Here is a 25,916-nt window from a genome sequence, read left to right as displayed (position 1 = left end):
CCCTCAATCGTCTCCTCAAAACGTCTCACAAGTTTCCTTACACATCCGCAAAGAAGAAATCCACATTGTGCTCACGAGACTCTAGACCTCACGTACCTTCATCAACAAATGAGGTAGAGCTCGAGTCTCTCTTGTAAGATCTAATAACGTTCAATAACATCGAGAGGATGGTTACAGGGAAGGGAAGATAGTAGACGATATTGTGTCAAGGACAAAGAAGAAGTCGAGCTAGCTGTTCAAGAAACCTTTAGTTTCTATAACTAGTACGTAATAGCGGCTTGAGGCATCCCGGAGAATACTTGCCCTTCATGAAGATTTTGGGAGGAATCTGTTGCACAAGTCATGGATGAAACGTTAGCAGCGTTTACTTGAAGAGTGTTTGAGCGATTAAGACGGTAATATATACTATGGTCTTTCACATGCTCTCTTTGCAACAACAACAACTTGAGTATTACACTGACGTATATCAAAGACCCAATGATGAAAACTAATCAAACACAAATCCACTATAAATATCTACATATATAAATATGTCAAATCATGGGCGCAACGCAAACCTACCATAAACCAACACTTTTTCAAAACCTAAACACAAATTTTTTGGAGAACAAGAGATTGTGACTTTGACGTTAATTAGGATCGTTGATTTTAGTTAGGAGTTTATGACATTGTTAATCCAAACATTAAACTACCATTAATTTTATTTCTTGTTACTATTTTAAGGTGCTACCATTCAGAGTCGTAGATTTTCCCAAAATTTTGAGGAATCTTCATCCATATCACCGGCCCTTTTTAGCTTTCATTCCAGCTATAAATAAAACACATACACACAAACAAAATATATAAAACAAAACAAAAAGATACACCTTTGTTTCTCAATAAGGCAGCCACGATGTTAAAAGAACACAATAATTTTCGTTCATTGTTGTTAGTATTAGTGCTCTTTGCATTCTCAAAATCAAATGCAATGCCAATCAAAGACGTACACAAATTTTGCAAGGAGACATTCGAAGAAGATCTCTGCCTGAAACACATTGGGTCGGACCAACGTATAGCAGCCGCCCACGACTTCAGTGACGTGTTTTTAATTGCGGTAATAACTCATCTGACAACTTTAATTATTTTGTGTTAATTATGAAGAAATTCATGTGGTAGAAAAAAAGAAGACTTCGTAATATCGATGTTCTAATTCGATTTAATTTAAGAGAATTGAATAATTGTAACCACGAACCAAAGTAATTAATTATTAAAAAAATATATCGGTTAAAAACGGAACAAAGCATATTAAATTTGAAACGTAAATATTTACTCTGCTTCGATCCATGCATATCTTAACATATAATTATATAAATATATAGAAAATATATTTAATTAATTAATTATTAAATCATAAATAAAGAATATTCAAAGTACTAATAGAGAATATTATAGGAAAAATGTGATTTATTAATATTCTACAATATATAGTAATATATATGATTTGAGATCTTATCAGGCAACTGAAGTCCAACTTCAAGTGAACAATGCGATCACGCATATCAACAATGTCCGACGAACTTATGTTGATCCGGTTGGAAAGGAGCGGATCGCAGTATGCGAAAAAAAATACGAGATTGCAGCCGATAGTTTTCACAAGGCTTGGGAAGTTGGACAAAAAAAGTCCAAGGCATTAACGGACCGTGTGGAATTGTCTAACCGCATGAAAGCTGGCTATGAGGCTGTGAGCGAGTGCGAAGGCGAATGGTCAAAGCATGGTCCGAAGAAAGAGTCTCCTCTTCTTTTCTATTACCTTAACGTTATCAAATTGTGCCAAATTGCTCATGTTATTATCGGCAAGACTTACAATATCGGAATTTAATTACCTGAGAGAATTAGGTACTAAAACTGACAATACAAGCAGAAAGTATTTTTAGTATGAAACGTACGATCAACAATGAAATTCTTATATCAGATTTGTACAAATTAATATGGTTTGTTTTTCTAGCAGCAAATATTTAAAATGTAATTTGGGATATTGTTAATATAATTTTATAATTTACAAAATTGGCTGTTGAGTTATACTTTGAAAAATACCCCATTTTTATTTTTAATAAAAACTAAAATATTTAATATATAAAATTATAATTTTGTCTAGATTTAAATTTAAGATATATATTTTAATAAATCAAACAAAATTCGAAATTTAGAGATAAACTAAACTAAATTTGAAATAATATTAATTATAGTTATATATATTTTTAACCGAAAGTGTTTATTGATTTTATTTAAAAATTAACAAGATAATATCTAAAAATATTACAAAGTATACAACTTAATATTTGTTATGTTATATAAGAACAAATCTCTGACGTTCCAAAACCCACTTTTCAACTCAACATACCATCTAAGTTTGTTTCAATTCAACGATTCTCTTTGATTTGTTTTGCATGGTACATTATTTTGTATGTGTTAAATAATAATGAATCATCAAAATATGCACGATGAAAATAACACATGATTTAACAAAATCATGACTTAACTTAACATAGTTAGAACATTGTTATTCATTATTATTAGTTTTTAAAAATAGGATAATAAATCTTTGAAAATTGTTAGTTATATAAAAACTTTGTCAAAACTAAATATATAATTACTACTAAAAAGGTGATTTCAAATTTAAAGTATAAAATGGTTGTGGTTTATTATGTTAGGCTATTTTAGTAGTCATACATATTTAAAAATAATTTTTAAAAGGAAAATAAAAAGAGGGTATTTTTTTCAAAAGTGTAAACAAAAATAGGGTATTTTTCCAAATTTACAAAACTACTTGAGATTCGAGGTATTAGCTTAGCCACTCATACGTTTAGCAAACTGGATATTTCTCTGCTTCTAGTTATAATCTTTGATTTTTTTTTTCTCTAATATTTTACCAAGTCAAGACATTTAAAGATGCATGTTACAATTTTAAGAAAACTGTATTAAAGAAATATCGGTTTTTCTAAATTAGCAGAAACTGAAAAGCAAAAACTATACTCTATATAATATCTTGTCTTTTCAGCTGATGCAAATATAGAGTTTTCTATTTTATTAAAGAATCTCTCATCCATACACACGATCGTTACTGTTTTTAGCTTTCAGAAAAAAAAGAAAGATAAAAGTCAAAAAGATATTGAAACGCACAGAGAATAAATAACAACTTTTGTTTCTCGAAATGGCCACAATGCTTACAAACCATATGTGGTTTCTTATTACGACGTTGTTATTGTTTGCGTTTCCAACAGCAAACGCGATTCCAAAAAGAGACGTCGAGAATCTATGCAGAGAGAGTACTGACTTCTCCTTCTGCCTCACATCCCTCGAATCGGATCCGCGAATAGCAGCCGCACGTGACCTCCACGACGTGCTTTTAATTGCGGTAATGTTTATACGTTGAATATTTGATTTACATTTCAATCTAAATAAAACATATGGACCAAAACGTATATTGAATACCAAACCTATCAATAAAATACATCTATGCAGTAAATCCATAAATAAAAAAATAAAAAATCGCATATTCGAATGGACTATGTTTTAAATGTGATTGGAAACTTTTTTGTCAGATAACGCTGTCAAAAATTCAAGTGGACGACGCAACCACCCATATTGGCACAGTCAGTCGAAAGTTCAGTGGTCCGAATGGGAAGAGACGGATCGGAGTTTGCAGGAGGAATTACGGAATCGCTTCGAATAGGTTTCAGACTGCTTGGGAACTTGCACTTAAAAAATCATATGGGGAAATGGAGAAACAGGCAAAAGTTGGCACCAACGCTGTGGTCGACTGCGAAAACGCATGGAGAAGGGGTGGTCCGGTACAAACGTCTCCTCTCACTTTCTATAACACGAATGTTTCCAAGCTATCTGGAATCATTTTTCTTATTTTCCGAAAGCTTAAATAACCTCAACTTGTACCGGAATTTTGATATTGCATGACCACGACCCTAGTTACGTGTAATAAATTTAGGGAAATAATAGACTAGTGGGACAATCGTAACATCCTCACCTAATTGAGTCTGTAATTGTGATTTGGTATTAAAAACCGGAGTTAAACCGGGTTAGCTTCACTCACACTTATAAGTGAATGTTAACATATATGTACATAATTTTTCTTTCTTCTTCGTCTCTCTCAACAAACTCTTTCTTGTACAATCACCATTTACTTAAAAAGTCAAAGGACATCTAATGTAGTAGTGGAAATGATAAAGAAGATTACTGAAAAAAGTGTGGTTTATATATGACTGAGACCTCTTATAAGATAATACCAATTACCAAAAATGACAATGACCAACGCAACGAACCTCTTATGATCAACCGAGCAGAACTGGGATTTTCTGTAATATTTATCGGTATAAAACTTTCTCGGCTTTCTTAAAATATAGTTTAGGATCATAAGTGCGTGAAAAAACATAACGTTCAAGTTTCAAAGCAATTAGGGGATAAAGACGAATGAGGTTTGCAAGAGATACAATGATGCTAACGACCGTTCTACTGTTATTTTAGATGAGACATGAGACTGAGGCCAGATTACCGTGAGGCGCTGCTTTGGTTCCGGGTTTCCAACAACCTTTGCCAAACCATTTTTCCACAATGCACAAGAGTCAAGGATGCGACAAGGTAAAGAAGAGGAACACCGATTACACAACCTTCCGATGCAAAATTCACCAATGTCTGGTACGAAGAGCCAAGAAAACAAAAAACAAAAGATCACGTTTAAAAGAATTTTATGAAATGGTGATCAGCAAAGGATATATAGAGAATACAGGTGAGATTTGAAAATCTGAGATCTTATTACCAACATTCCAGCAGCAAGGTGTATGACTGGCACTATTACTTGATCTACTCTGTTCCCTTTTGCATACCCTTCGAAAGCAATGACCATCGAGAATGTGTGGATAGTAACAAAGGCAAGAGCAATGATTGCTGTAAGACATGGTTGTAAATATTACAACATGAGTACTAGTGCACTAGACAAAAAAAATCAAACCACTAGCGACTCAATGAAGAAGTTGCAAAGCTTCATAATCTATGTTGTAAGAACAAAACTTAGGTTCAGTTGACTCACCAGAGATGAGAAAAAATGGCACCTTCGAACATCTTTCGACATAGAATGTTGCTGGACCAAACGCTGGAGTTAAGAGGCTCAAACAAAAGAAGACAGCATGTGCCACACCATGACCTAAGCCACCAGCTGCATGCAATTGACTAGAATAGTCTTAGATCATGTCAAAAGAGTAAGAAATGGGATGCATAACAGGTGCTGGATGGGTTCCATACTTCCATGTTAGTTTCAGCTATATGGTTATCTAACCTATTCTACAGCATTCTCCTTCTGGATGCACAATCAGAAACGAATGCCTAAATAAGGTTCGCTCGAGCTTCTGACAAGCTTTAAGGCCAAGACAGAAATATCTAAATCCTATTCAAGATCACGATACTTGCAACCTGTTTTTACTTCATATTTCTTAATCAAACAGCAAGAGTCAACAGGTGTGTTTGCCTATCTGATAATATAGACTAACACAAAAGCCAACTACAATCTATGAAATAAACTTAAAGATATTCAGAAATTAAACCGGAATGCGTACGTACCAAGAGCAATCTGCAGCTTATCAGTGAGAAACAGACGGGGCCTTGAGATCCGATCCGCAAAGGAATCCAAAACATCCTCAAGCCTCCTTCAGTATAACAAAGACAATAACAAGCTGAGATAGGATTCCAGTTATGATGTAGCATGAACAACAGTAGTAGTAAGAACTAAGAAGAAGAAGAAGAAGAAGAAACTTACTTGTAAACCTTCCAGAAAAGAAAACGAAGACCTTCCTGGAAACAAACAGAGGTGACAACAAGTAAAGCATAAGGCCACCACACATTGGCTTTGAGAGGAAGAAATGGTCTCCATAATCCTGACAAGATGATCAGACTCACAAGCCACAGCAACGTACTGCATTTATCATTTACCAAGCAAATCAAATCAGAGCATATATTCAAGTTTTTGATTCCAAAACCCTAACTTTTTCCAGTAAAAGTCTTCGCGAAACGCTCAAACGCTTAGACCCAAAGACTATTCGTAATCGAATCATTAGAGAAAAAAAGCAGAGAGAGACCCAAAAGAAAGAAAAGAACCTGGAGAGAACAGTGAGGATGAGAAAGGGCTTTCTGGAGATGACGGAGACGAAGAGTGATAGAGAAGGTCCCAGAGCCACCAGCGCGTATCCGATCCCCGCCGCGACCGTCATGCCCGCTCCCGCGTTGTCGTCGCTACTAAGTCGCTCAACTCTACTCCCAACGTAGACCTCGCGTGAACTCAAATCAATTGATAAAGATGCTTCCTTTTGTCAGTTTGTGGTTGTGGAAGAAAAGAAAAAAAAATCAGATCTTTATGTGGCTATTCAAATTCAACTATAGAGTAAAATTTTAACACCAGAAAATTAATTACTTAATTACTTGGGTTTATCAGAAACCCATACTCTGCAATCTTACCAATTTGAGTTTACCAACTTGTTCTAATCCTCTATTTACATGTTACAAAGGTCATCATCCTCAACATCCTACAAGTACAAACAAAGAGGCTTGTGTAGGTTTTGTAGCAATCCGCTCTTACAGTTTTCTAGGATGCAATCTTTTCCACAGAGGAACAGATCACAAAAATGGGGTTTTTCAAAATACTAAAGTCTTGGGACTTTGGATCATAGTTCTTTGCTTCTTCCGTTAGATTTCTTCAACTTGGATGAAGGACTTGATGTCTCTTTGAATGCAGCAGGACAGAGCTTAGTGATACTGCAGGCTTCGCAACGAGGTCTTAGCGGTGTGCAAATCATTTGTCCAAAACCCACCTATTACAAATTTTAAACAAGACAAGAAGGGAAGGCCGGTTAAGTTATGATTCAATGTTTTCATTTGATTTGTATAGTCTCAACTGTATCTTTATGGTTAGAAGAAACGGTGAGGGATGACGTACCAAGAGGGGGTTAATGGCGACCCATTCTTCCTTTGGAAGCCATTGTTGCAAAGCTACTCTTGTTTCCTCCGGAGATGTAGTTTTCTAGCAAATCACAGATTACGTATGTGTGACAAAGAACAGGCAAACAGAAGACGATTTGCTCTGTTTTTTCACAAATACAAGTTCTGATTTAAGCCAATTGTGAAGTACCTGTTTGGTTCCTGATCGAGACACCCAACCAAGTCGATTGCAAATGCGATGCACATGTGTATCCACACATATACCTTGTACATCATTCCATGCTATATGCAGAATCTGACATGTGATAACAGAAGAAAACTTTAAGAAGCTTTTTGATACCATTTCATCTAACTCACAAGATAGAAGTAAATAATTTGGTCAATTTTTACCAGATGGGCCATCTTGGGACCGATCCCTGGAAGAGACAGTAGGTCGTCCAAAGAGTTTGGAATGTCTCCGTTATATTTCACTAGACAAATTCTAGCTATTTTCTTCATATATGTAGCCTTCCTTGTATAAAATCCAACCTGATAGTAAAGGCAAACTGTTAATTTCGTAACCAAAAATTTACTAAGAACAAAGGCCCTAGAGTCTCTCATTCCTTTCCTTATTTCCACTTTTTTTTTTGAGAAATTGGTAAAGAAATTAGAACACAAAGAGGCTCATGTCAGAGGCAATTATGTGAAGAAGTAAGACGACACTTGGATAACATACCGGATAGATCAATTCTTTTATGGTTGATTCATCAGCTTTATCAACGGCTTCGGGCGTAAGAAGGCCGTTTTGATGAAGACGATGTATAGCCGCTGCGTGTTGAAAGCATCTGAATAGTAAGTATGCATGTATAATCAAAGATTCTTGTAAATGTCCATGATTAGAAAAGTGAAATAACTGTTTCTTTAACAGCACACAAAGCCCACCATTATTAACTTGATCTTTTGTCTGACTTGAGAGAAGTGCTCCTAGCAAGACAGCAAATCTTCTTTCCTAGGTATAGCAAAAAACTGATCAGTATTGAAACAAGAGCAATCCACCCCTATGCTTTCAAGCATAACTTGGTCTTGTGAAATATGAAAACAACAAAGAGAAAGAGGTGTTTCTTGAGCAAACGATAAGAATCCTTTCCTAACCTATTCACTGACGATACATACAACAAATTTATAAGCGGCTTGAGGAAAAATGTTCTTTATACAGTAAAACGAAAACCTCAAGCCCATAGAGCTAGAATAACCTCAGTGTATCTCAGCATACTTTCACACAAAATTGAGGAAAATAGTTATACCGTAGGAGGCAGAAAGCTTCCGGCCTTATCACATCCCATAGAATCAACTGGTGCGTCTTCAGAAGATCTCATTTGACGAATACCCTCAAGCACTTTTACCCAGTTTTCAGGCGGATTTCCTGGATTATAACTAACAAGTTACTGTGTGTGAAGAAATCTGTAAAGTAAAAACCACTTCAACCCTATCATTAAGGGGCTCGCTGCATGATAACATACCTACTGTTTTGACTGAAGTCCCAGTGATGCTAGTTTCCGGTGACCTCCCTGCATAAACTAGATAATTATATCCTCTTAACCGTTTAAAGAATCTTCTTGAGGCTAGAATATCTCTTACCAACTTCTTTTCAGATTAAATCTGTAAATTTATTCAATGACAAGTACATATCATGCAACTAGTTTAGAAGAGTAGTCAGGTTCTTGGCTGTTTCATTCTACCTGGTGATTGATATTAAGTTTAATAAATGGTTGGGAATGTGAGGTTCCGAGTATAATGAGACTTACTAGATGAAGGAGATGCAATATTCTTTTTGTAAGCGAAATCTTCTATATCGGGCAAACCACATAGTTGCTGCATCATTAAATACGAAGACATTGCATTAAGCAACGCATATAGACTCTAAAATAGTAAATACTAACACAGGTTACTCATATATGGTCATGGAACAAAATGGAAACAATAGACAAGGTTTCCTCTCCTTTGCTGAAGCATGATCATAGCATAGCCAGGACAACAAAAAAATTCAAAAACACTAGGATCACTACCAACCTCATAAGGTTGCGTTGGGTCAGGCTAACTTAAAACTAAAGACATTTGGATGATCGGGACAAAATCAGAACCAAGTAAAACTCATTCCGAAGAAAGTATCACACTTGAGATCAAGGAGAGGTGTAATCTCCAGAACCCAAGTCCTACAAAATTGTAAATTGTAAACCCTCAATTCCATTTTGAAAATAGAGCAAAAAGGAGGAAACTTACTTTGCCGGGGAGAGGCTCCAAAGGTTCCTGCTTTAGCCTTTTCTTCCGGGTATACACTCGAGTCTCAGACCCAGAAACTACATTGGCTGGTTCTGGTGCAACATACACACTAGTTTACGCACAACAACACACACAAAAAAAATTTCCATTGAATTTGAACAGATAGAGGGAGAGAGAAAATGAACCTGATTTGGAATCAGAGAGAGGATGTTGTTGGGTTTTCAAGGATAAGGGCTTATTAGAAGAAGATACAGCTCCCTGAATTTGGCGATTCATAGTCCGAATTCGATAAAACCAAGCTGCGTTGTGAACAAGGGTTGAAGAAGCGGCTCCTCCGTTAACGAGACTCATAGAAGAATCGTAAAGTAAAAATTGCAACTTTGTTATTATTATTACTCTTTTATTTATTATTACTCAGAAGAATTATTAATTTTAAGGATAAGAAGCAAATATAAAATCGTTTTTTCAGTTAGACTGACCAAAATTTACTAAGACACAAGAACAAGAAAATGAAAAACTCTTATATACCAAATTATGTATATCAGTATCACAAGAACTCGTCGTATCTCTCTTTTTCTCTCTTTCAATTTCTTTTCTATCACACAACGACTATATATATATATATATCAGTATCACAACAAAGTGGTTCGACCTCTCTTCTCTCTCTAGCTCGCTCTCTCTTCTCTCTCTCTCTATCTCTCTCTCTTCTCTTTCAGTTTCTTCCCAGCAATTCGTCCAAGAAACAGTATGGAGACGCCGGTGCCGGATTTAGTGTCCGAGGCAATGATGACGTTGAATGGTTCTGACGCAAAACTTGTCATTCCAAAGAAAACGTTGTTTGCAAGTGATTTTGCTACTAAACAGTCACGGCTCAACCTCAATGTGAAGCTAATGAATGGTTTCTTGAGTCAAGATGAGCAAAAGACGTTGTCAGCGAAGCGTTCCTTAGCAAAATACTACCTTCATCCAAATCACAAAGATCGTTATATGGGTTTCGTTCTAGAGGCATGCAAGAAGTTGTTCGTGATTGTGAAGGAGACGATCTTTGTGATTTGGATGAAGGTAGTATTTGTTTTGGTATTGTTCCTTCCAAAGATTCTGGTAACGACGAAACAGAGTCTGCTAACTTCTTTAATGAGACTCACCAATTCGATCATCTTTCCTTTGATCCAAACGACACTGAAGGATATCTTCCGAGGGAAACGGAGGATTTTGGTTACAATGAGGACGGGTCCATTCGTGATGCTTGACATCCGACCGTTTTTTTCACGTCCGCATCTTTCTAGACCATGTAGAGGACGTGAACCTTATGAAACGTTCTGATACTTCATAAGTTCGATTTTGTAACATTTGCTAGCTAGTGTCAAATTAGGATCTTAATTTCCCACTGGTTTTATGAACTTTTTTCGCTTATTGGATGACTATTTTCTGGTGTCTATGATTTGTGTGTTTCCTGATACCATATATTTCTATCCTCTTGTGTCTATGTTTGTATCTGATATGACATCGGAACAACAAACAAGAAAAAGCAACAACAAATATATATATATATATATATATATATGTATTTCTCTCTTCTTCTGTCAGCTGATTGTAGTTAAGAACTACAAATTCAGATGAATGAAACAACCATCTTAGACAAGCATTGAAGTCAATGAGAATACATATTTCAGCTCTTTGATTGATCCAACACATGTACATATATGCATATAAATGCTACCTGTATTTACTATCCAAACAGATATACAATCCAGAAACAAAATTGTGGCCACAACATATGTTGGTTTGGCAAGTATACACTATTTAAGCCGTAAGATGCTATATCCTCGGGTTTAACAAACCTGTAAAGCTTTTTATTTTCATAGAGAATCGTCGAACAAGAAAACATCAGTGTTGAAGTCGGAATCTATGCCTGCCGCCTTGTCTATAGAGAAATCATTCATCAAAGCCAAGTCATCTTCCAAGAATGTCCTGGACTTGCGTGTCATGATGAGCATCTTAATTAGGTGTTTTCTGCTCTTTGAGTATCTCTCCATTATCTTCTGTAGCCTCAATAGGTACCACCTTTGAAGATATTTTACTCGATTTCCTCCACCTCGACGGCAAACTTTTGTTCCTCTTCACACTGTTCCTTATTATAGCTAGGTTGTTGGTTCTTGCTGATCACCTCGGTTTTCTTGGTGCTACTGTTGTTGCTGTTATTGCTGATGGTTCGTTTCAGTTCTGGAATTCTTGTTGGTTTTGAATTTGATCGAGGACCGTTGAACATGAGCTTCCTCTTACACCCTTCTTTGAGATCTAGCTTTCTTGTTTGGAGTTGTGCCCTAATGTTGAAGCATTAGCAACGGCCAGTCAGTACACAATTTTTTTAAAATTTTTAATTAATGGTCTCCCAAAACCTATTAGTTCGATATAGATGGGGAATGGCATTGGATTTTGGTGCACCCTAATATATCATGAATATGTATCTCAAGGGCTCATGAACTAGTTGGGAGAAGGTGCGATGACTGATGAGGAAGTATATGTTTACCGAAGGAAGTGTTTGGAGATATTGTCATATTTAGTTCATTTCCTTTTGATATTATGAATTTTGTTGTCTTACCAGAGGCCTATTGTAAACCGTGTACCTGGCTTTTTCAGTACTTGTAGTTTTGTATAAACAAGAAATTTACCATTATCAATTACAAAATATTTATTTTCAGTGACTGTAGTCGGAAGTGAAATCAGACAAAAGGACCAGAGAGAAGAATTATTTTAAATAGCTTACACCATCATCAAACTTATAAAGATCACAAAACCAGTAGCAACTTATAAGAATCCCAACATCCTAAGAGCCAAACGAGCTATGTTACAAGATGTCAACTTATAAAGTCTTAGAATGCTTGTATAAGCTTCACGTCCTCTACATAGTCTAGAAATATGTAATTGTTATAACCATTAATGGGTTCCATTCCTTGGATTTCAACCAATGTTTTCACGCCCGGCCCGGACCGGCCGGTCCGACCGGTTAACCCGTGACTCGGAGACTTTACCGGTTCGAGTATAGTGCTAATAACCGGTAGTAATAAAACCAGTAAAACCCAAAAAAAACCGCTATTAACCCGCGACCCGGTGAACCGGTTGACCCGGCTGGTTAGCGGTTCAAAAAAATCTATTTGAATTTTGAAAAAAATATAAGGATTCACAATTTTAATTATTTTAAAAACTTTTTCTTCTTTTATAACTTATACGGCAACACACATGACTCACGACACACATCTTTTTTTCAACTTCTTTGTCATCTCTCATGTTTTGCGTAAGAACAATTGATTGTTTTTGGAGATGTTTTATTAGTGTTTTTTTATTTTTTTTATTTGAATTTAAAAGTTTTAATCATTTATTATTATTATTAAACTTCATACTTTGTTAAACATGATATTCTTTTTCCAATATTTTTAAAAATGATTATTTTATATAAATACATTAAACATATTTTACTCAGTTGACCCGTAGTTGAGCCCAGTTGACCCGATGACCCGGTGACCCGGGAGCTAGTCCGGTTCACAATTCGGGTCGGGTTTCAAAACATTGATTTCAACTGTTCTGATAGTTTTCCTCTCCAAATTGTAGTAGAAAACATAAAAGGCTGAGATGGAGAGTGTGACGGATAGCGTAACGATAACACAACTTCATTTGTACCAGTCACTCCAGCAAACATTAACAAATCCTTAGCAAGTACATTCTGCCACAGAGGTGGCAATCCGTAAATATGCTTCGACCATTCATTTTTTCCGGGGTCTCCTAGAACCCACATCTCAAAACCTTTTCCTTTATGATAATTCCACGCAAGTGAGGCCAATTTACCGTTGTAGTTAATCAGAGTAGCTGTAGGACACAAAACCCTAATGAAAGGTTCCAAGATTTTAATAAAGCTGAACTTCTCAGACCTAACATGAAAGCAAACTATCATACCTATCCCTGAACAGATGTCAGCCATGGCTGGATAATACAATACACCATTGATGCATATCCCTTTAGAACCATGAATATGGGGTATGCAACATTCGATCATCCTCCAAGAGAGTTTCTCAGTTCCTAATGTCAGAACCTGATGCTCCTTATAGATCCCACCTTCCACACTCATTGACAATACCTTGTATTGCTTTTCAGTGGGATCATACCCAAAATAGCTTTGAATCCAAATCCTCTTTCTTGTATTAGGTTTCGGTAAGGTTAAGGATTGTCTGGTGCTAGGGTTCCATATCGCCGACAACAATTCTGGAGTTTTCCTTCCCTCAAAAATATGTCCATATCTAAGAAAGACAAGGCCACCGATAGGACTGATAATATTATAGCGACCATTGAAGGGAATTTTCATATGATAAGAGGCAGCTAAAAGAGACGAGCTCTCATCAGGATTTAGATGCTGAGGTGTCGAGAAGAAGCACAACTCACTGTCTTTTCGGCAGGCGAACAAGATCCTTGGGCGAGCAGAAGATCTGGTCGAGTACAACTCCGTGAAATAGGGAAGGCCAAGTAAGGAGGCCCATAGCTTTGATACACAACGACATGTCGCTATAGATTTCACCGGCAACCTCAAGAATATCTCAATATAGAGATCATTTGGGATCGGTTCAGAGTTTTCGTCAGCATTTGTTGAGTGGCGTTGAAGAGTGGCTTGTCGAGCCTCCGACACATTCTGCCACCGTGAATTCATGTCTGCAGTAATCAAATTCCTTTTAGGTTTAGAAACGGCACACATGATATAGTTTGCAATAAGAAACGTCGCAGGATTCATAATGACTAGAATAAAACTTAACATACATAGAGGTTTGAGGTGTTTCTTGCAATCCTCGAAAATATTCTAACAGCTTTCTTTGATTTTCATTTCATCTTGTTTTTCTAATTTACTGAAGCCAAGGCAACGTAATCACAAACACTCCGATCACAGGTTAACTTCAAACACAGAACATTTGGAAAACTGAGACCAAAATATTCCGTACAAATTTTATAATCAGATTATAACTGTAAAGACAGTCAATGAAAAGTACAAACCATGCAACCAGTTTAGGAAGTAGTCAAGTTCTATGGCTATATCTTTCTACCTAGTGATTGATATTAAGTTTAATGAATGGTTTGGAATGTGAAAAGACAGAGACTTACTGGATGAAGGAGATCCAGTGTTCTTTTTGTAAATCTTGTATATCGTACGGTAATCCGCATAGCTGCTGCATCAGAAAATACGAAAAGACCAAAGACGCTACATTGATCAACAAACTAGTAATACTAACACAAGGTCAGTGGAACAAAATGGAAACACTAATTAAACAAGGTTCTCTCATAGCATAGGCAGGGCAACAAAATCAAAAACACACTAGGATCACAAAACAACCCATAGGGTGGGTTGGGTGATATTAATCTCCTTTGAAACTTACTTTGTGGGCATTGATTCCTTTGCCGGGAGGTATCTCCAAAGGTTCATGCTTTAGCTTTCTCTTCGGGGTATACACTCGAATCTCCGACCCAGAAGCTCCATTGGCTGGTTCTAGTGCAACATACTACTAGTCAAACACCCCATGATGATAATAACAGCAACAACAACACAAAAATTCCCATGGCATTTGAACACGAAGAGTGATAGAGAAAACAACCTGAGTTGGAATCCGAGAGAGGATTCAAGGAGATGGGTTTAGAGGAAAATACAGTTCCGTGAATTTGGCGATTCATGATTCGAATTCGTTAAAACCAAGCGGCGTCGTGAGAAGGGTTGAAGAAGCTGCTCTGTAAAAGTTAAAGTAAATTAGTAAACTAAAGAATTACAGTTTTTTTTTTTTAATAATAATTTTAAGAAGATCATAAAATAAAATAAAATTTACTAATATTATTTACCCGAGAAAGAAGCAAAGAGTTTAAAGATAAAAAAAAGTCGGTAAGTAAATTTTTTTTTGTTTCCAAAATAAACGTATATATAATATATAATGTGGGAAGATCAATCTCATCACATTAAAGTTAATCCACCTTCGAAAACAAAACATATTTACCCTAGATTTATCAAAACCTAGTGTCGTCTAAATAGAGAAGATTTTCAAATTCATAAACCGAGGAAAAAACGGATCAAACCTCTATTATTTGATTAAATAAGAGAGAATATATACTAGGATAATCTGTTTCGAAAACTACAGAAAATAATCGAAAATAATCAAAAAAAACAAACCTGAATCTAATTAAACGTGGATTCAGAATTATCAAGACCTAGAAATTATCATATGTAAAAGAACTTACCCTATGCGAGTCACTTGATAATTAGGTTTTTACCATGTTCTGCTTTGGTCTTAAATCAGTTCCATAATTCAATTTTTAGTTTTGGTGTTTCTGTATTAACTTCGTTTCAGATCAAAATATAATGTAGGAAGATATAAAAATATAAATCAACAAAAGAAAAAAAAATAGTAATATATATTTTTTCTTGTCAAAATTAGTAGTATATTTATTGGAAACAAAATTAGTACTCCTTTTGATGTTAAAGAAGTTTTTTTGTTTTGTTTCATTTTTTTTAAATTTCTATACATTTTTCAATGTTGTTGGGTAGTTTTTTATTTATATTCTGCAGTTTTTTCATGATTAGTTAAATAGTATTTTTAGTTAAGTTAATTAGTTTTTAAAAGTAATTTCTTATATTTGGTGCTTTATAAAACATCTTATAAATTATAATTTAAGATAGATGTAGTAATTTGTTGTGGAGAAAATGTAAAAAAATCATCAACTTACCGAAAATAATGATAAAAAAACAAGAATTTTACATGAATGATTAAATATCTAACTTTTATTTAACTCATTTCGTGTTCACTCTTCGATGAGCCTGTAGTGCTAATGACAGAGACAAATGAGAAATTTAACCAAAAGGTGGTGGGCTAGTGGTTCTAGCTTTGGTGGAAGAGTTGTACTGTTGGTCTAGGCCAAAGATCGATTCTCCCCAAACGCATAATTGCTCAGCTTTATCCCCCCATTTGCATCCCTCCATGGGTTTATTTAATATAAGCAAATGAGATTTTTTTTTTTTTTTTTGAAATAGGAGCACAAGAGAATTAAATCCTATATTATACCAACCTGGAACACAATCAACCTTTTTTAGTAAAATGGATATTAGTGTAAAAGGTCGTATGTTTGATAATTTTATTAGTGAAAGAAGTACAAGTCTTGAGATGTGGGTTCTAGAAGATCCCGGAAAACATGAATTGTCCAAGCATGTTTAAGATCATCTGGGATTCGATGAAGAGAAAGTTTGGAGGCAATGAAAGGGTGAAGCGATCTCTTCTCCAAACCCTGAGAAGAGACTTTGAGGTTCTAACAATGAAGAATGATGAGAAAATTGACGATTACTTTAGGAGAGTAATGTCAGTCTCCAACAAGATGAGAAGCAATGGTGAAGACATGCCCGATTCGAAGATAGTTGAGAAGATACTTCGAACTTTAACTGATAAGTTCACTTATGTGGTGGTATCCATCGAAGAGTCCAAGGATACAAGGAGCATGACGATTGATGAACTGCAGAGTTCTCTGTCTGTTCATGAGAAGAAGTTTCAGAAGAGCATCCATGAAGAAGATGATCAAACTCTTAATGTCAGAGGTAGAGGCAGAGGATCCTACAGAGGTCAAGGCCGAGGCAGAGGACGCTCCTTTAACAAGGCTGTGATCGAGTGTTACAGATGTCACAAGCTTGGTCATTTCCAATATGAATGTCCAACGGGGAACAACAACTACAATGCACAATTTGCAGAAATTGAGAAAGAGGATGAAGTTCTGCTTATGGCATATGTTGAGTTGCAAGGAACCAGAAGAGGAGATGTTTGGTTTGTGGATTCTGGATGCTCAAATCATATGTGTGGAGAAAAGGATATGTTCTCTAGTCTGGATGCAAACTTCACACATAACATCAAATTGGGGAACAATCACAAGCTAATGGTGTGTGGGAAAGGCGTGGTGAAAATAACGCTTAATGGAGTAAGCTATGTGATAAGCGACGTATACTATGTCCCAGAATTGAAGAACAATCTGTTGAGTGTTGGGCAGCTTCAAGAGAAGGGTTTGGATGTAATATTCAAAGGAGGAGAACGCAAAACATGCAGCATATTTCATCATTCAAGAGGGAAAATTGCAGAATCTGTCATGAGTGCCAATCGTATGTTCATCCTGCTAGGAGAAACGACTAACAAAACTGAAGAGGTGAAGTGTCTGAAGATTGATATCACAGACAAAGCAGAGTTGTGGCACCACAGATTCAGTCATCTGGGCTACAAGGGTCTTCACACATTATGAAGCAAAGAAATGGTGGAGGGTCTACCTAGCATCGGAGATGTAAAGATCACGTGTGAGGCCTGCATCAAGGGGAAACATCATCATGTTCTATTTCCGAAACAAAGCAAGTGGAGAGTGACTGAAAAACTGCAGCTCATTCACTCTGATCTCTGCGGTCCGATCAGTCCACCATCAAACAGCCAAAGGAGGTACTTGATAAGTTTCATTGACGATTTTTCTAGAAAAGCATGGATATACTTTGTGTTAGAAAAGTCAGAAGCTTTCAATCAATTCAAGACATTTAAGGCGTTTGTGGAGAAGCAAACTGGACTATCTATCAAGTGTTTGAGAACTGATAGAGGAGGAGAATACTACTCCAATGAGTTCAAGGAGTTCTATAGAGAGCATGGCATCAGAAGACAATTTACTACAACCTACACTCCGCAGCAAAACGGCATTGCTGAACGCATGAACCGAACCATCATGAATATGGTGAGAGCAGCTCTTTGGGAAAAGGAAGTACCAAAAGAGTTTTGGCCGGATGCTGTCCAATGGGTGAATCACGTTCTCAACAGATCTCCTACGGTGATCGTTCAAGACATGACTCCGGAGGAGGCATGGAGTGGTAGGAAACCATCAGTTGAGCATTTCAGAATATTTAGCTGTATCGGGTATGTTCATGTGTCTGATGTCAACAGAACTAAACTTGATGCCAAAAGCATAAAGTGCGTTCTGTTAGGCTTTAGTAGTGAATCCAAGGCCTGGAAAATGTTTGATCCTGTGGAGAGAAAGATTCACATCAGCAGAGATGTGATATTTGAGGAGGATAAGAAGTGGAATTGGGAAGATGTTGGGTACTCAAGTGAACAGAATACAGAGCTTGAGTGGGAAGAGGAATACGAAGATACTGAAACTGGAGAAGAAGAAGAAGCAGAGGAAGAAGAAGCAGAGGAAGAAGAAGTTCATATTGTTCCTGTTCCTGCACCAAATGCGACTCAAAGCAATACAACAATGGGGGGAGAGCAAGAAAACTACCAGTCTGGGCTGCAGATTATACATTAGGAGAGGAGTTGTCAGATTCTGAAGAAGAAGCAAACATGACAACAGTTGAGCACTTGGCTTTTATGGTGATCACAGATCCTACCAACTTTCAAGAAGCTGCACAAGGTCAGAAATGGAGGATAGCAATGGATGCAGAGATACAATCCATTGAGAAAAACCAGACCTGGTCATTGACTACTCTTCCTGATGGAGCTAAAGCTATTGGGGTTAAGTGGATCTACAAGACTAAACTCTATAAGCTAGGAGAGGTGGATAAGTTTAAAGCTCGACTGGTTGTAAAAGGGTATGCTCAAGAGTACGATGTAGACTACACAGAGGTTTTTGCACCAGTGGCTCAGTTGGATACTGTGAGGATGATCATTGCTTTAGCAGCTCAAAGAGGATGAAGAATCTATCAACTAGATGTCAAATCCACTTTTCTCCATGGTGAGCTGCAAGAAGACGTATTTGTGCAGCAACCTCAAAGCAATGAAGTCTCAGGAAAGGAGCATATGGTCTACAAGCTGCATAAGGCTCTCTATGGACTGAAACAAGCACCAAGAGCCTGGTTCAGTCGCATTGAAGCTTATTTTGTCAAGGAGGGACTTGTGAGCAGCTCTAGTGAACAAACATTGTTCATCAAACGAAAGGGAGGTAAAACATTGATTGTGAGCATTTATGTTGATGATCTTTTGTTCACTAGTGATGATGAGGATTTGTTGAAAGAGTTCAAGCGCTCCATGAAAGATGAGTTTGACATGACTGATCTGGGAAAGATGAGATACTTTCTTGGTATTGAAGTGATCCAGGAGACTGATCGCATTTTTATCTGTCAAAGAAAGTATGCTGCTGAGATGATCGAGAGATTTAGTATGCAAAATTGGAATCCAGTTTGTATTCCAATAGTTCTTGGACAGAAGATTGGTCGGGATGAAGCTGGTGTGAAGGTCGACTCAACGAGGTACAAGCAAATGGTGGGGAGCTTAATGTATATCACAGCAACACGCCCTGACCTGATGTTTGTGGTAAGTCTCATAAGCCGTTTCATGTCAAATCCTACTGAGCTGCATTTCGCTACTGCAAAAAGAATCATGTGGTACTTGAAAGGAACGTTGGGCTATAGGATATGGTATAAACGTGAAGGTCACAGAGAACTCATAGGCTACACTGACAGTGATTATGTCGGGGATAAGGATGATAGTAGAAGCACTTCAGGTTATGTCTTCTTGATGAGTGGAGGAGCTGTAGCATGGTCCTCAAAGAAACAGCCTATTGTGACTATGTCATCGACTGAAGCAGAATATGTTGCTGCAGCTTGGTGTGCTTGTCAAGCTATTTGGATGAGAAGAATATTAAGAGAGATTGGTCACAAACAAGATGGTGAGATGATTCTGTTCTGTGATAACACATCTGCAATCAAGTTGTCCAAAAATGCAGTTATGCACGGGAAGGCTAAGCACATAAGGGTTCGATATCACTTTCTCAGAGAGTTAACCAAGGAAGGTGTTGTTAAGCTGGTTCATTGCGACACAGAGGAGCAGTTGGCGGACGTAATGACAAAGCCGTTGAAGCTTGCATCGTTTCAGTGGATCAGAGAGGCGTTTGGGATGCGCATTGTGAACTGAAACTCTTAGTGAGTTTAGTTCAAGGGAGGGTTTGTTGAGTAAGTTTAAGTCAATAAGAGACCTATTCTTCTGGTTAGAATGTGTCAAAGTTGTTTTGCTATTTTCCCGTTGTAAGTGGAACTAGTTGAGCTAGTTGCGTCGTGTCCTATCTTTTCGGTTCTGTTTCAGTTTTCATTGTATCTTTATAAACTGCATTAGAGCTAATGAGAACTAGATCATTCTGATTCAATTTGCAAGTCTTTGAAACTAGTATCTTACAGAGTTGACATCCGACCGTTTTTTCCTAGTCAGCATTTTTCTAGACCATGTAGAGGACGTGAAACTTATGAAACGTTCTGATACTTCATAAGTTGAGATTTTGTAACATTTGCTAGTGTCAAATTAGGATCTTTGGATCTTATTTGAACTCAATGAGAATATATATTTCAGCTCTTTGATTGATCCAACACATGTACATGTATATGCATATAAATGCTGCCTGTATAATTTATACTATCCAAACAGATATACAATCGAGAAACAAAATTGTGGCCAATACATATGTTGGTTTGGCAAGTATACACTATTTAAGCCGTATGATGCTATATGATCCTCAGGTTATCAAACTTTTTTTTTTTTTTTCATAGGGAATCGTCGAACAAGAAACCATCAGTGTTGAAGTCTAAATCTATGCCTTCTCTTCCCTTGAACTCGCAAAGCCCCACCGCCTTTTCTATAGAGAAATCATTCATCAAAGCAAAGTCATCTTCCAAGAATGTCCTGGACTTGCGTGTCATGATGAGCTTCTTAGGTGTTTTCTGCTCTTTGAGTATCTCTCCAGTATCTTCTGTAGCTTCAATAGGTACCACCTTTGAAGATATTTTACTCGATTTCCTCAACCTTGACGGCAAACTTTTGTTCCTCTTCACACTGTTCCTTATTATAGGTTGTTGGTTCTTGCTGATCATCTCGGTTTTGTTGGTGCTACTGTTGTTGCTGATTGTTCGTTTCAGTTCTGGAATCCTTGTTGGTTTTGAATTTGATCCAGGACCGTTGAACATGAGCTTCCTCTTGCACCCTTCTTTGAGATCTAGCTTCCTTGTTTGGAGTTGCGCCCTCATTGATCTTGGAGATGTACCTGCACTCTTGGATCCTAGTGACTTCTTCCTCCGTGGTGAAATTGAGAAATGCTTTAAGATATCCTCTGGTGTCCAATCAAACTTCTGCTCAAATGGCCAGAAAAGTGGCTCCACAACAATCTTTCTCTTCGAGTCCCCAGTTTCTGCGCTCTTCTTTAAAGATGTTGTCCCGGTGGTATTAGTAAGACCAGATGACACGACAGTTGAGTTAACCGGTGAAGGAGACTTCTCTGTTTCTACAGAGAAGCTAACTTTCTTTTCTTCAGGACTCTGTGAACTCACTAATCTATTGGAACTAGATGACTCTTCAGGTGGCTTCCTAGGACAAGTCTTGTTGTTGCTTTCTTGTAAACGTGAAGACGGCTTTGCAGAGCCATTTCCACGAGATTTACCAGCTGAGTTACAAACTCTTCCATCGTTTCGAACGTTTTCCAAAGAACATTTTGCGTTCTTTGAACTTGTCTGATGACGAGGATGATGACTCTCTTTGGTTGAGCTGGTACTGGATTCTTTATTCAAAGACAGAGAAGAGTTAGCCACACTTGACAACCACGAGACGATCTTTTCATCTACTGAGAAATGAAACGAGACGGACAATCTACGTTCCTCTAAAAGAGAAGTAGGAGACGCACAATCTGAAGACAACCAGATGGAATCACTGTCATCAAAACATCTCATCTTCATAAACTGTTTACCAGATTCATCGATCTTTTCACGCCTTGGTTGAGGGGAAACACCTGCAGATTTGGTCCTCTTTGTGTCTTTTGTTGTTTTAACATCTGGAAGAGCCTTTTTCCCCTGAGGCAGCCTCATGGATTCATAGTTACCTCCAGTTGATTTCGATCGAGGAAGAAGTAGTTTCGGATCATTCGTTGTGTTCTTCTTTTTCCTAATGGAGAATGTTGATGTAACCCTCTTCACAAAACCTTTAGATCCATCTTTCCCACCACCTGTAGAAGTAGAAGCCATATATATATATATATATATATATATTGCAGTTTTCAGTTTTTTTTGCTCCTTCAATCTTCAGAAAACAAAAAAATACAAAGTTTTGTTTTTGCTTTAAAAGCAGAACAATTCACACAACATGATAAACAACATTTGCGTGTGATTAGAGACTAAACCAGAAACGGTAAAATACACACAGGACAAATTCTTGTCAATCTCTGAATAAGAAAGCTAGAAAATGTCAACGACTTGATAACTGATTATATGAAAATTTTAAAATATCTTCTAACATTCTTGATTTTTTTTTTTTGTTCATGTAATACAAATGATGTATCCATTAAAAATCAATAAAGAAAATTCTGACACACCAAGCACTAAGTATGTTTTTGTTTTTTTGTTTTTTTTATTATGTTCTGAGCATTAGAGAAAGAGTCAACAAATAATTAAGCTTCTCGAACTGAAATTGAAACCGATCAGGTCCTAGAAGAATCTTAAATTAAACTGCTTATGCTAAGAACCAAGACTAGCTAGCTTTTACAAGAATAACTCTCAAGATATGCAATACCAATGACAAGTGGAAAAATAATGACAACGAAAGCAGAACAAAAATTAGAAGAACCTTTTGAGATTGAACGGCGAAATATATCCTTTTTTTTTTTTTGGTCAAAAACGGCGAAATATATCCATCAATCAAAGAGTGTGATAAATTAGGATTTGAATCGACGAGACGCAAATCTAAAAAATCGGACACTTTGGCGTCGATCCTGCACTAAGATTGTAGATTCATTTAGGCGCAGTAATGTATTTTTTTTTTATAGTATCATATTCTGAAATAGTAATTTAAAATACACTAGGGATCGATCCGCACATACGTGCGAAGTTTATTTAAAAAAACTAATTTTGATAATCAGTTTGTGAACATATTTTTCTTAAGAATTATACTAATTTGTTTTAATTTGATTTAGACAAAAAGAATGATCAGATTAATTTTTGTTATCAGTAAAAATAACTACACTAAGATATACTAAGAGAAATGTGATAAGTTTATTCAGGACAAAAAACTCTTTCCGTCCTATCATAGTGGATATAAAACTATTAAAACAATTAAACCCTATTAAAAACAAACACAAATATTTTAAGGATGAAAATAATTCACGTTTCCTTTCGCCATGTCCCATTCTGAAAATAATAGCATGCTATTATATCATTCCCTAAACTTATGTATACAATTTAATTTAATTTGTAGATCTGAGGTTGCTCTATGTTTGTTTAATCATCAGATGAAAGTAAAAGGTTGTGAGACTTAAATTTGTTAAAAATAAATTCAAAGAAAAAAAAATACTTTGTATTTGTGTTAATCTCAGGAACATCTTAAAGAAGAATTTGGCTTTATGTTCACCATATGATTCTAAAATAGCCAAGATTAAAGGTGCCAAAACATACTTGTTTCTATGTTTTTTTCCAATACCAAAACCAATCCAACCAAAGTGTTATGCTTCTTTGTCTAAAATACTTTAACATCCAACCAAAGTGTTAGCCGTGGGTACTAAAACAAATCCAACCAAAGAGTTACGTTTCCCAATATCAGTCACAAGACTGATATTTATTCAGACGCGGGTCCAAATTCAAACTGGAAAATATTCCCAAAAGAGAATCTGACACAATACCATTAGGTTGAGTGTTTGTCTTGTGATATCTCTTGGGTTATAAAGAAAACCAAACCACGGAAGAAAAAAAGCTTGAGCAACAACAAACCACAAAAACATGCTTCATTTTTTATTTTAAAAATAAATCTCTATTGAGAATACGTTTTGGTTCTGGAGATATTGGAGTTCAATAATTTTTGGTAAATTCTGAGTGATACAGATCCTAGTTTCAATTCACATGATGACTATATTTATGGGATAGCTTAGTCGATTTCAGAATATTCTTTGGATTTTCTTAATATACCTAATTGTTTAATATATTCAATAATTTAAATACAATCCAAACTAATTATTTGATTTCCGATTACTGCTCATAGCTAATAGTTAGGGATATTGATTTAGTTTTGGTTTCCTTAAATGTTTTATATTAATAGTTTTTTCGGGGTAAATCAAATTCCTATATGGTTAGTTTTTTTAAATGCATTATTTGGTATGAATGATTTGCGATTAATGCTCCCAGCCAATAATAGTTAGAGATACTAATATGGTTTTGACATACTAAATGTTTCTATTAATAATTTTTTGGTTTAACTTGTTTTGTAGATTTGGAATCTGTTTCGATCAGCTTATATCCATTCCAGATCCGAATAGCAACACATGATCCTAACTCAAACATATTGGCTAACAAACAGATCTGCACGTTTAATATATGTTAATTTCCGATTTGCCTTTTTTTTTTTAAGTGTACTCCCCGAGTTCAAAATAAAAGGCGTATTGTTATAAAATTATAGATCCGACCAATCACAGTAAAATATAGTTTTGGAATTGCTTAACTTATGAGATATGAATTTAAATTTTTATTTTTTATTTTTTTTACTTTGAGTAGTATGGCAAGTCCAAATAATTAGGATCCTATATTGGAATCTGATTTCTTTATTAAAGTAAATTTTAAAACTATTATTAAGGTAACAAACTATAGTTGATTATGATTTGAAGTTTAAATGCTTGATTATTAAGATAACAAATTAAAAATAGAGAAATACCCTAGAATGGCACATATTTAGGTTTAGTTCCAAAACTAGCACACACGCTGTAATGTTCCAAAACTAGCATTTCTTAATATTGAGTAATTAATAGAGAGAAATATTATTATTTTAAAAAACTCAAAAAATCGAAACCCGATCTCTCTCACATTTCTCTCCGGCGAAGCTTGATGAATTTTCCGATCAGAGATCTTCATTTCTGATCTCAGATTTTCCCAGTGCTCCATCGTCTCCGGTGTTCCATCTCTCTGGTGCTCCATCATCTCCGGTGCTCCATTTTCTATCTACAACATCGCTCATCTCTATCTTCCTCTAAGATAGAGTAGATCTTCATCTCCATCTCCATTTTTTATTGTCTATCTTCATCTCCATTGTCTATCTGCAAAATCAAAGACATTGCAGATCGAGGATGGTGTAAAATTCAAGATTGTTGCCGATTGCAGAAGCTTCGCATGAGTTATAAGCAGCTTTGTTTCCAGCGAAGCTGAACACGATGGCGAAAAAGTCGCATCAATGAAAAGAAAATTGGATCTGCTTCTTAGTTTTCTTCCACCTCCGGTGATATCGAGAGCAATTGGCGATTCTTGTCATCATTTGGTTACCAAGAATCTTGGTCTAAGATCAACACTCTCAGGTACTAGTTTTTAATTCAGAATCTCGCCGTAGAGAACATAAAAAATGGTATGATGTTAGTGTGGTAAAAAGAATCTGCAAATGCTTTAGCAACACTGGTTGTCTTGTGTAGGTTGATGGAAGCCAAATCCATCATGGATTTAGTACATTATGATTGTGATTCTGATCCTTGGCAATCTCAGTAGCTGACAACTCTCTCTCTTGTTGTAAAGTCACCGTCTTTAACCCAAGAAACCTCTATGACTACAGCGGTGATGAGAGGAAGAAGATATATGACGATGATGGTTGTGGGAGGGTCGTGAGTTGTGTGGAGGAAAGTGGGTTAGGGCATGAGATTTGGATTAGGATTGA

General features: G+C 36.3%; 6 protein-coding genes and 1 pseudogene across 8 annotated transcripts; 3 read left to right on the top strand and 4 right to left on the bottom strand.

The window, feature by feature from the left end:
• Positions 1-844: 844 nt before the first annotated feature.
• Positions 845-2,043, top strand: LOC104749725 (pectinesterase inhibitor 5-like). The gene is made up of 2 exons (XM_010471407.2): positions 845-1,093; positions 1,496-2,043. The coding sequence occupies exons 1-2, from the start codon at positions 893-895 to the stop codon at positions 1,856-1,858; spliced, it is 564 nt and encodes a 187-aa protein (XP_010469709.1). The 5' UTR covers positions 845-892; the 3' UTR covers positions 1,859-2,043.
• A 1,005-nt stretch (positions 2,044-3,048) lies between these two features.
• On the top strand, positions 3,049-4,133 carry LOC104749726 (pectinesterase inhibitor 5-like). Its single transcript, XM_010471408.2, has 2 exons — positions 3,049-3,394; positions 3,582-4,133. The coding sequence occupies exons 1-2, from the start codon at positions 3,191-3,193 to the stop codon at positions 3,915-3,917; spliced, it is 540 nt and encodes a 179-aa protein (XP_010469710.1). The 5' UTR covers positions 3,049-3,190; the 3' UTR covers positions 3,918-4,133.
• Positions 4,134-4,357: 224 nt separating this feature from the next.
• Positions 4,358-6,624, bottom strand: LOC104749727 (gamma-secretase subunit APH1-like). The gene is made up of 7 exons (XM_010471409.2): positions 6,499-6,624; positions 6,142-6,347; positions 5,804-5,959; positions 5,608-5,693; positions 5,081-5,206; positions 4,811-4,938; positions 4,358-4,686 (listed from the first exon to the last, which is right to left on the bottom strand). The coding sequence occupies exons 2-7, from the start codon at positions 6,252-6,254 to the stop codon at positions 4,543-4,545; spliced, it is 753 nt and encodes a 250-aa protein (XP_010469711.1). The 5' UTR covers positions 6,255-6,347; positions 6,499-6,624; the 3' UTR covers positions 4,358-4,542.
• On the bottom strand, positions 6,431-9,777 carry LOC104749728 (endonuclease III homolog 1, chloroplastic). Of its 3 annotated transcripts, none has more exons than XM_010471410.3 (11): positions 9,423-9,777; positions 9,238-9,329; positions 8,763-8,829; positions 8,478-8,534; positions 8,262-8,380; positions 7,900-7,966; positions 7,694-7,785; positions 7,369-7,506; positions 7,169-7,273; positions 6,977-7,060; positions 6,431-6,851 (listed from the first exon to the last, which is right to left on the bottom strand). In XM_010471410.3, exons 1-11 carry the CDS (start codon positions 9,586-9,588, stop codon positions 6,705-6,707), a joined length of 1,134 nt encoding a protein of 377 aa, XP_010469712.1. In that variant the 5' UTR covers positions 9,589-9,777; the 3' UTR covers positions 6,431-6,704. The 3 variants fall into 3 exon arrangements, with proteins under 3 accessions (XP_010469712.1, XP_010469713.1, XP_087347791.1); XM_010471411.3 differs by having other exon boundaries at positions 8,478-8,525; positions 9,423-9,734; XM_087491665.1 differs by lacking the exons at positions 9,238-9,329; positions 9,423-9,777 and having other exon boundaries at positions 8,262-8,391; positions 8,478-8,525.
• A 207-nt stretch (positions 9,778-9,984) lies between these two features.
• Positions 9,985-10,487, top strand: LOC147925098 (putative B3 domain-containing protein At2g31460). Its single transcript, XM_087492483.1, has 2 exons — positions 9,985-10,166; positions 10,241-10,487. Exons 1-2 carry the CDS (start codon positions 9,985-9,987, stop codon positions 10,485-10,487), a joined length of 429 nt encoding a protein of 142 aa, XP_087348609.1.
• Positions 10,488-12,884: 2,397 nt separating this feature from the next.
• On the bottom strand, positions 12,885-13,933 carry LOC109129634 (F-box protein DOR-like; annotated as a pseudogene).
• A 6,712-nt stretch (positions 13,934-20,645) lies between these two features.
• LOC104749730 (uncharacterized) lies at positions 20,646-22,553 on the bottom strand. The gene has a single exon (XM_010471412.2). The coding sequence runs from the start codon at positions 22,262-22,264 to the stop codon at positions 20,798-20,800; it is 1,467 nt and encodes a 488-aa protein (XP_010469714.2). The 5' UTR covers positions 22,265-22,553; the 3' UTR covers positions 20,646-20,797.
• Between the last annotated feature and the right edge of the window lie 3,363 nt (positions 22,554-25,916).

This window comes from Camelina sativa, chromosome 16 (assembly GCF_030686135.1).
Source record: "Camelina sativa cultivar CO46 ecotype springtype chromosome 16, ASM3068613v1".
Lineage (NCBI taxonomy): Eukaryota > Viridiplantae > Streptophyta > Magnoliopsida > Brassicales > Brassicaceae > Camelina > Camelina sativa.
Note: the sequence above shows the minus strand (reverse complement) of the source record. Positions and strands in the feature narration are given on the sequence as shown.

Bases quoted from the DNA above. Each gene is read 5' to 3' on its own strand.
- LOC104749725 (XM_010471407.2), top strand. From the start codon at position 893: ATGTTAAAAGAACACAATAATTTTCGTTCATTGTTGTTAGTATTAGTG. The intron at 1,094-1,495 runs GTAATAACTCAT...AGATCTTATCAG, and splicing joins GTGACGTGTTTTTAATTGCG to GCAACTGAAGTCCAACTTCA.
- LOC104749726 (XM_010471408.2), top strand. From the start codon at position 3,191: ATGGCCACAATGCTTACAAACCATATGTGGTTTCTTATTACGACGTTG. The intron at 3,395-3,581 runs GTAATGTTTATA...CTTTTTTGTCAG, and splicing joins ACGACGTGCTTTTAATTGCG to ATAACGCTGTCAAAAATTCA.
- LOC104749727 (XM_010471409.2), bottom strand. From the start codon at position 6,254: ATGACGGTCGCGGCGGGGATCGGATACGCGCTGGTGGCTCTGGGACCT. The intron at 5,694-5,803 runs GTAAGTTTCTTC...GTTATACTGAAG, and splicing joins CTTTTCTGGAAGGTTTACAA to GAGGCTTGAGGATGTTTTGG. The intron at 4,939-5,080 runs GTGAGTCAACTG...CATGTCTTACAG, and splicing joins GCCATTTTTTCTCATCTCTG to CAATCATTGCTCTTGCCTTT.
- LOC104749728 (XM_010471410.3), bottom strand. From the start codon at position 9,588: ATGAGTCTCGTTAACGGAGGAGCCGCTTCTTCAACCCTTGTTCACAAC. The intron at 8,830-9,237 runs GTAAGTTTCCTC...TTAATGATGCAG, and splicing joins TGGAGCCTCTCCCCGGCAAA to CAACTATGTGGTTTGCCCGA. The intron at 6,852-6,976 runs GTACGTCATCCC...AATTTGTAATAG, and splicing joins TCGCCATTAACCCCCTCTTG to GTGGGTTTTGGACAAATGAT.
- LOC147925098 (XM_087492483.1), top strand. From the start codon at position 9,985: ATGGAGACGCCGGTGCCGGATTTAGTGTCCGAGGCAATGATGACGTTG. The intron at 10,167-10,240 runs GTCAGCGAAGCG...GTTTCGTTCTAG, and splicing joins CAAGATGAGCAAAAGACGTT to AGGCATGCAAGAAGTTGTTC.
- LOC104749730 (XM_010471412.2), bottom strand. From the start codon at position 22,264: ATGGCTTCTACTTCTACAGGTGGTGGGAAAGATGGATCTAAAGGTTTT.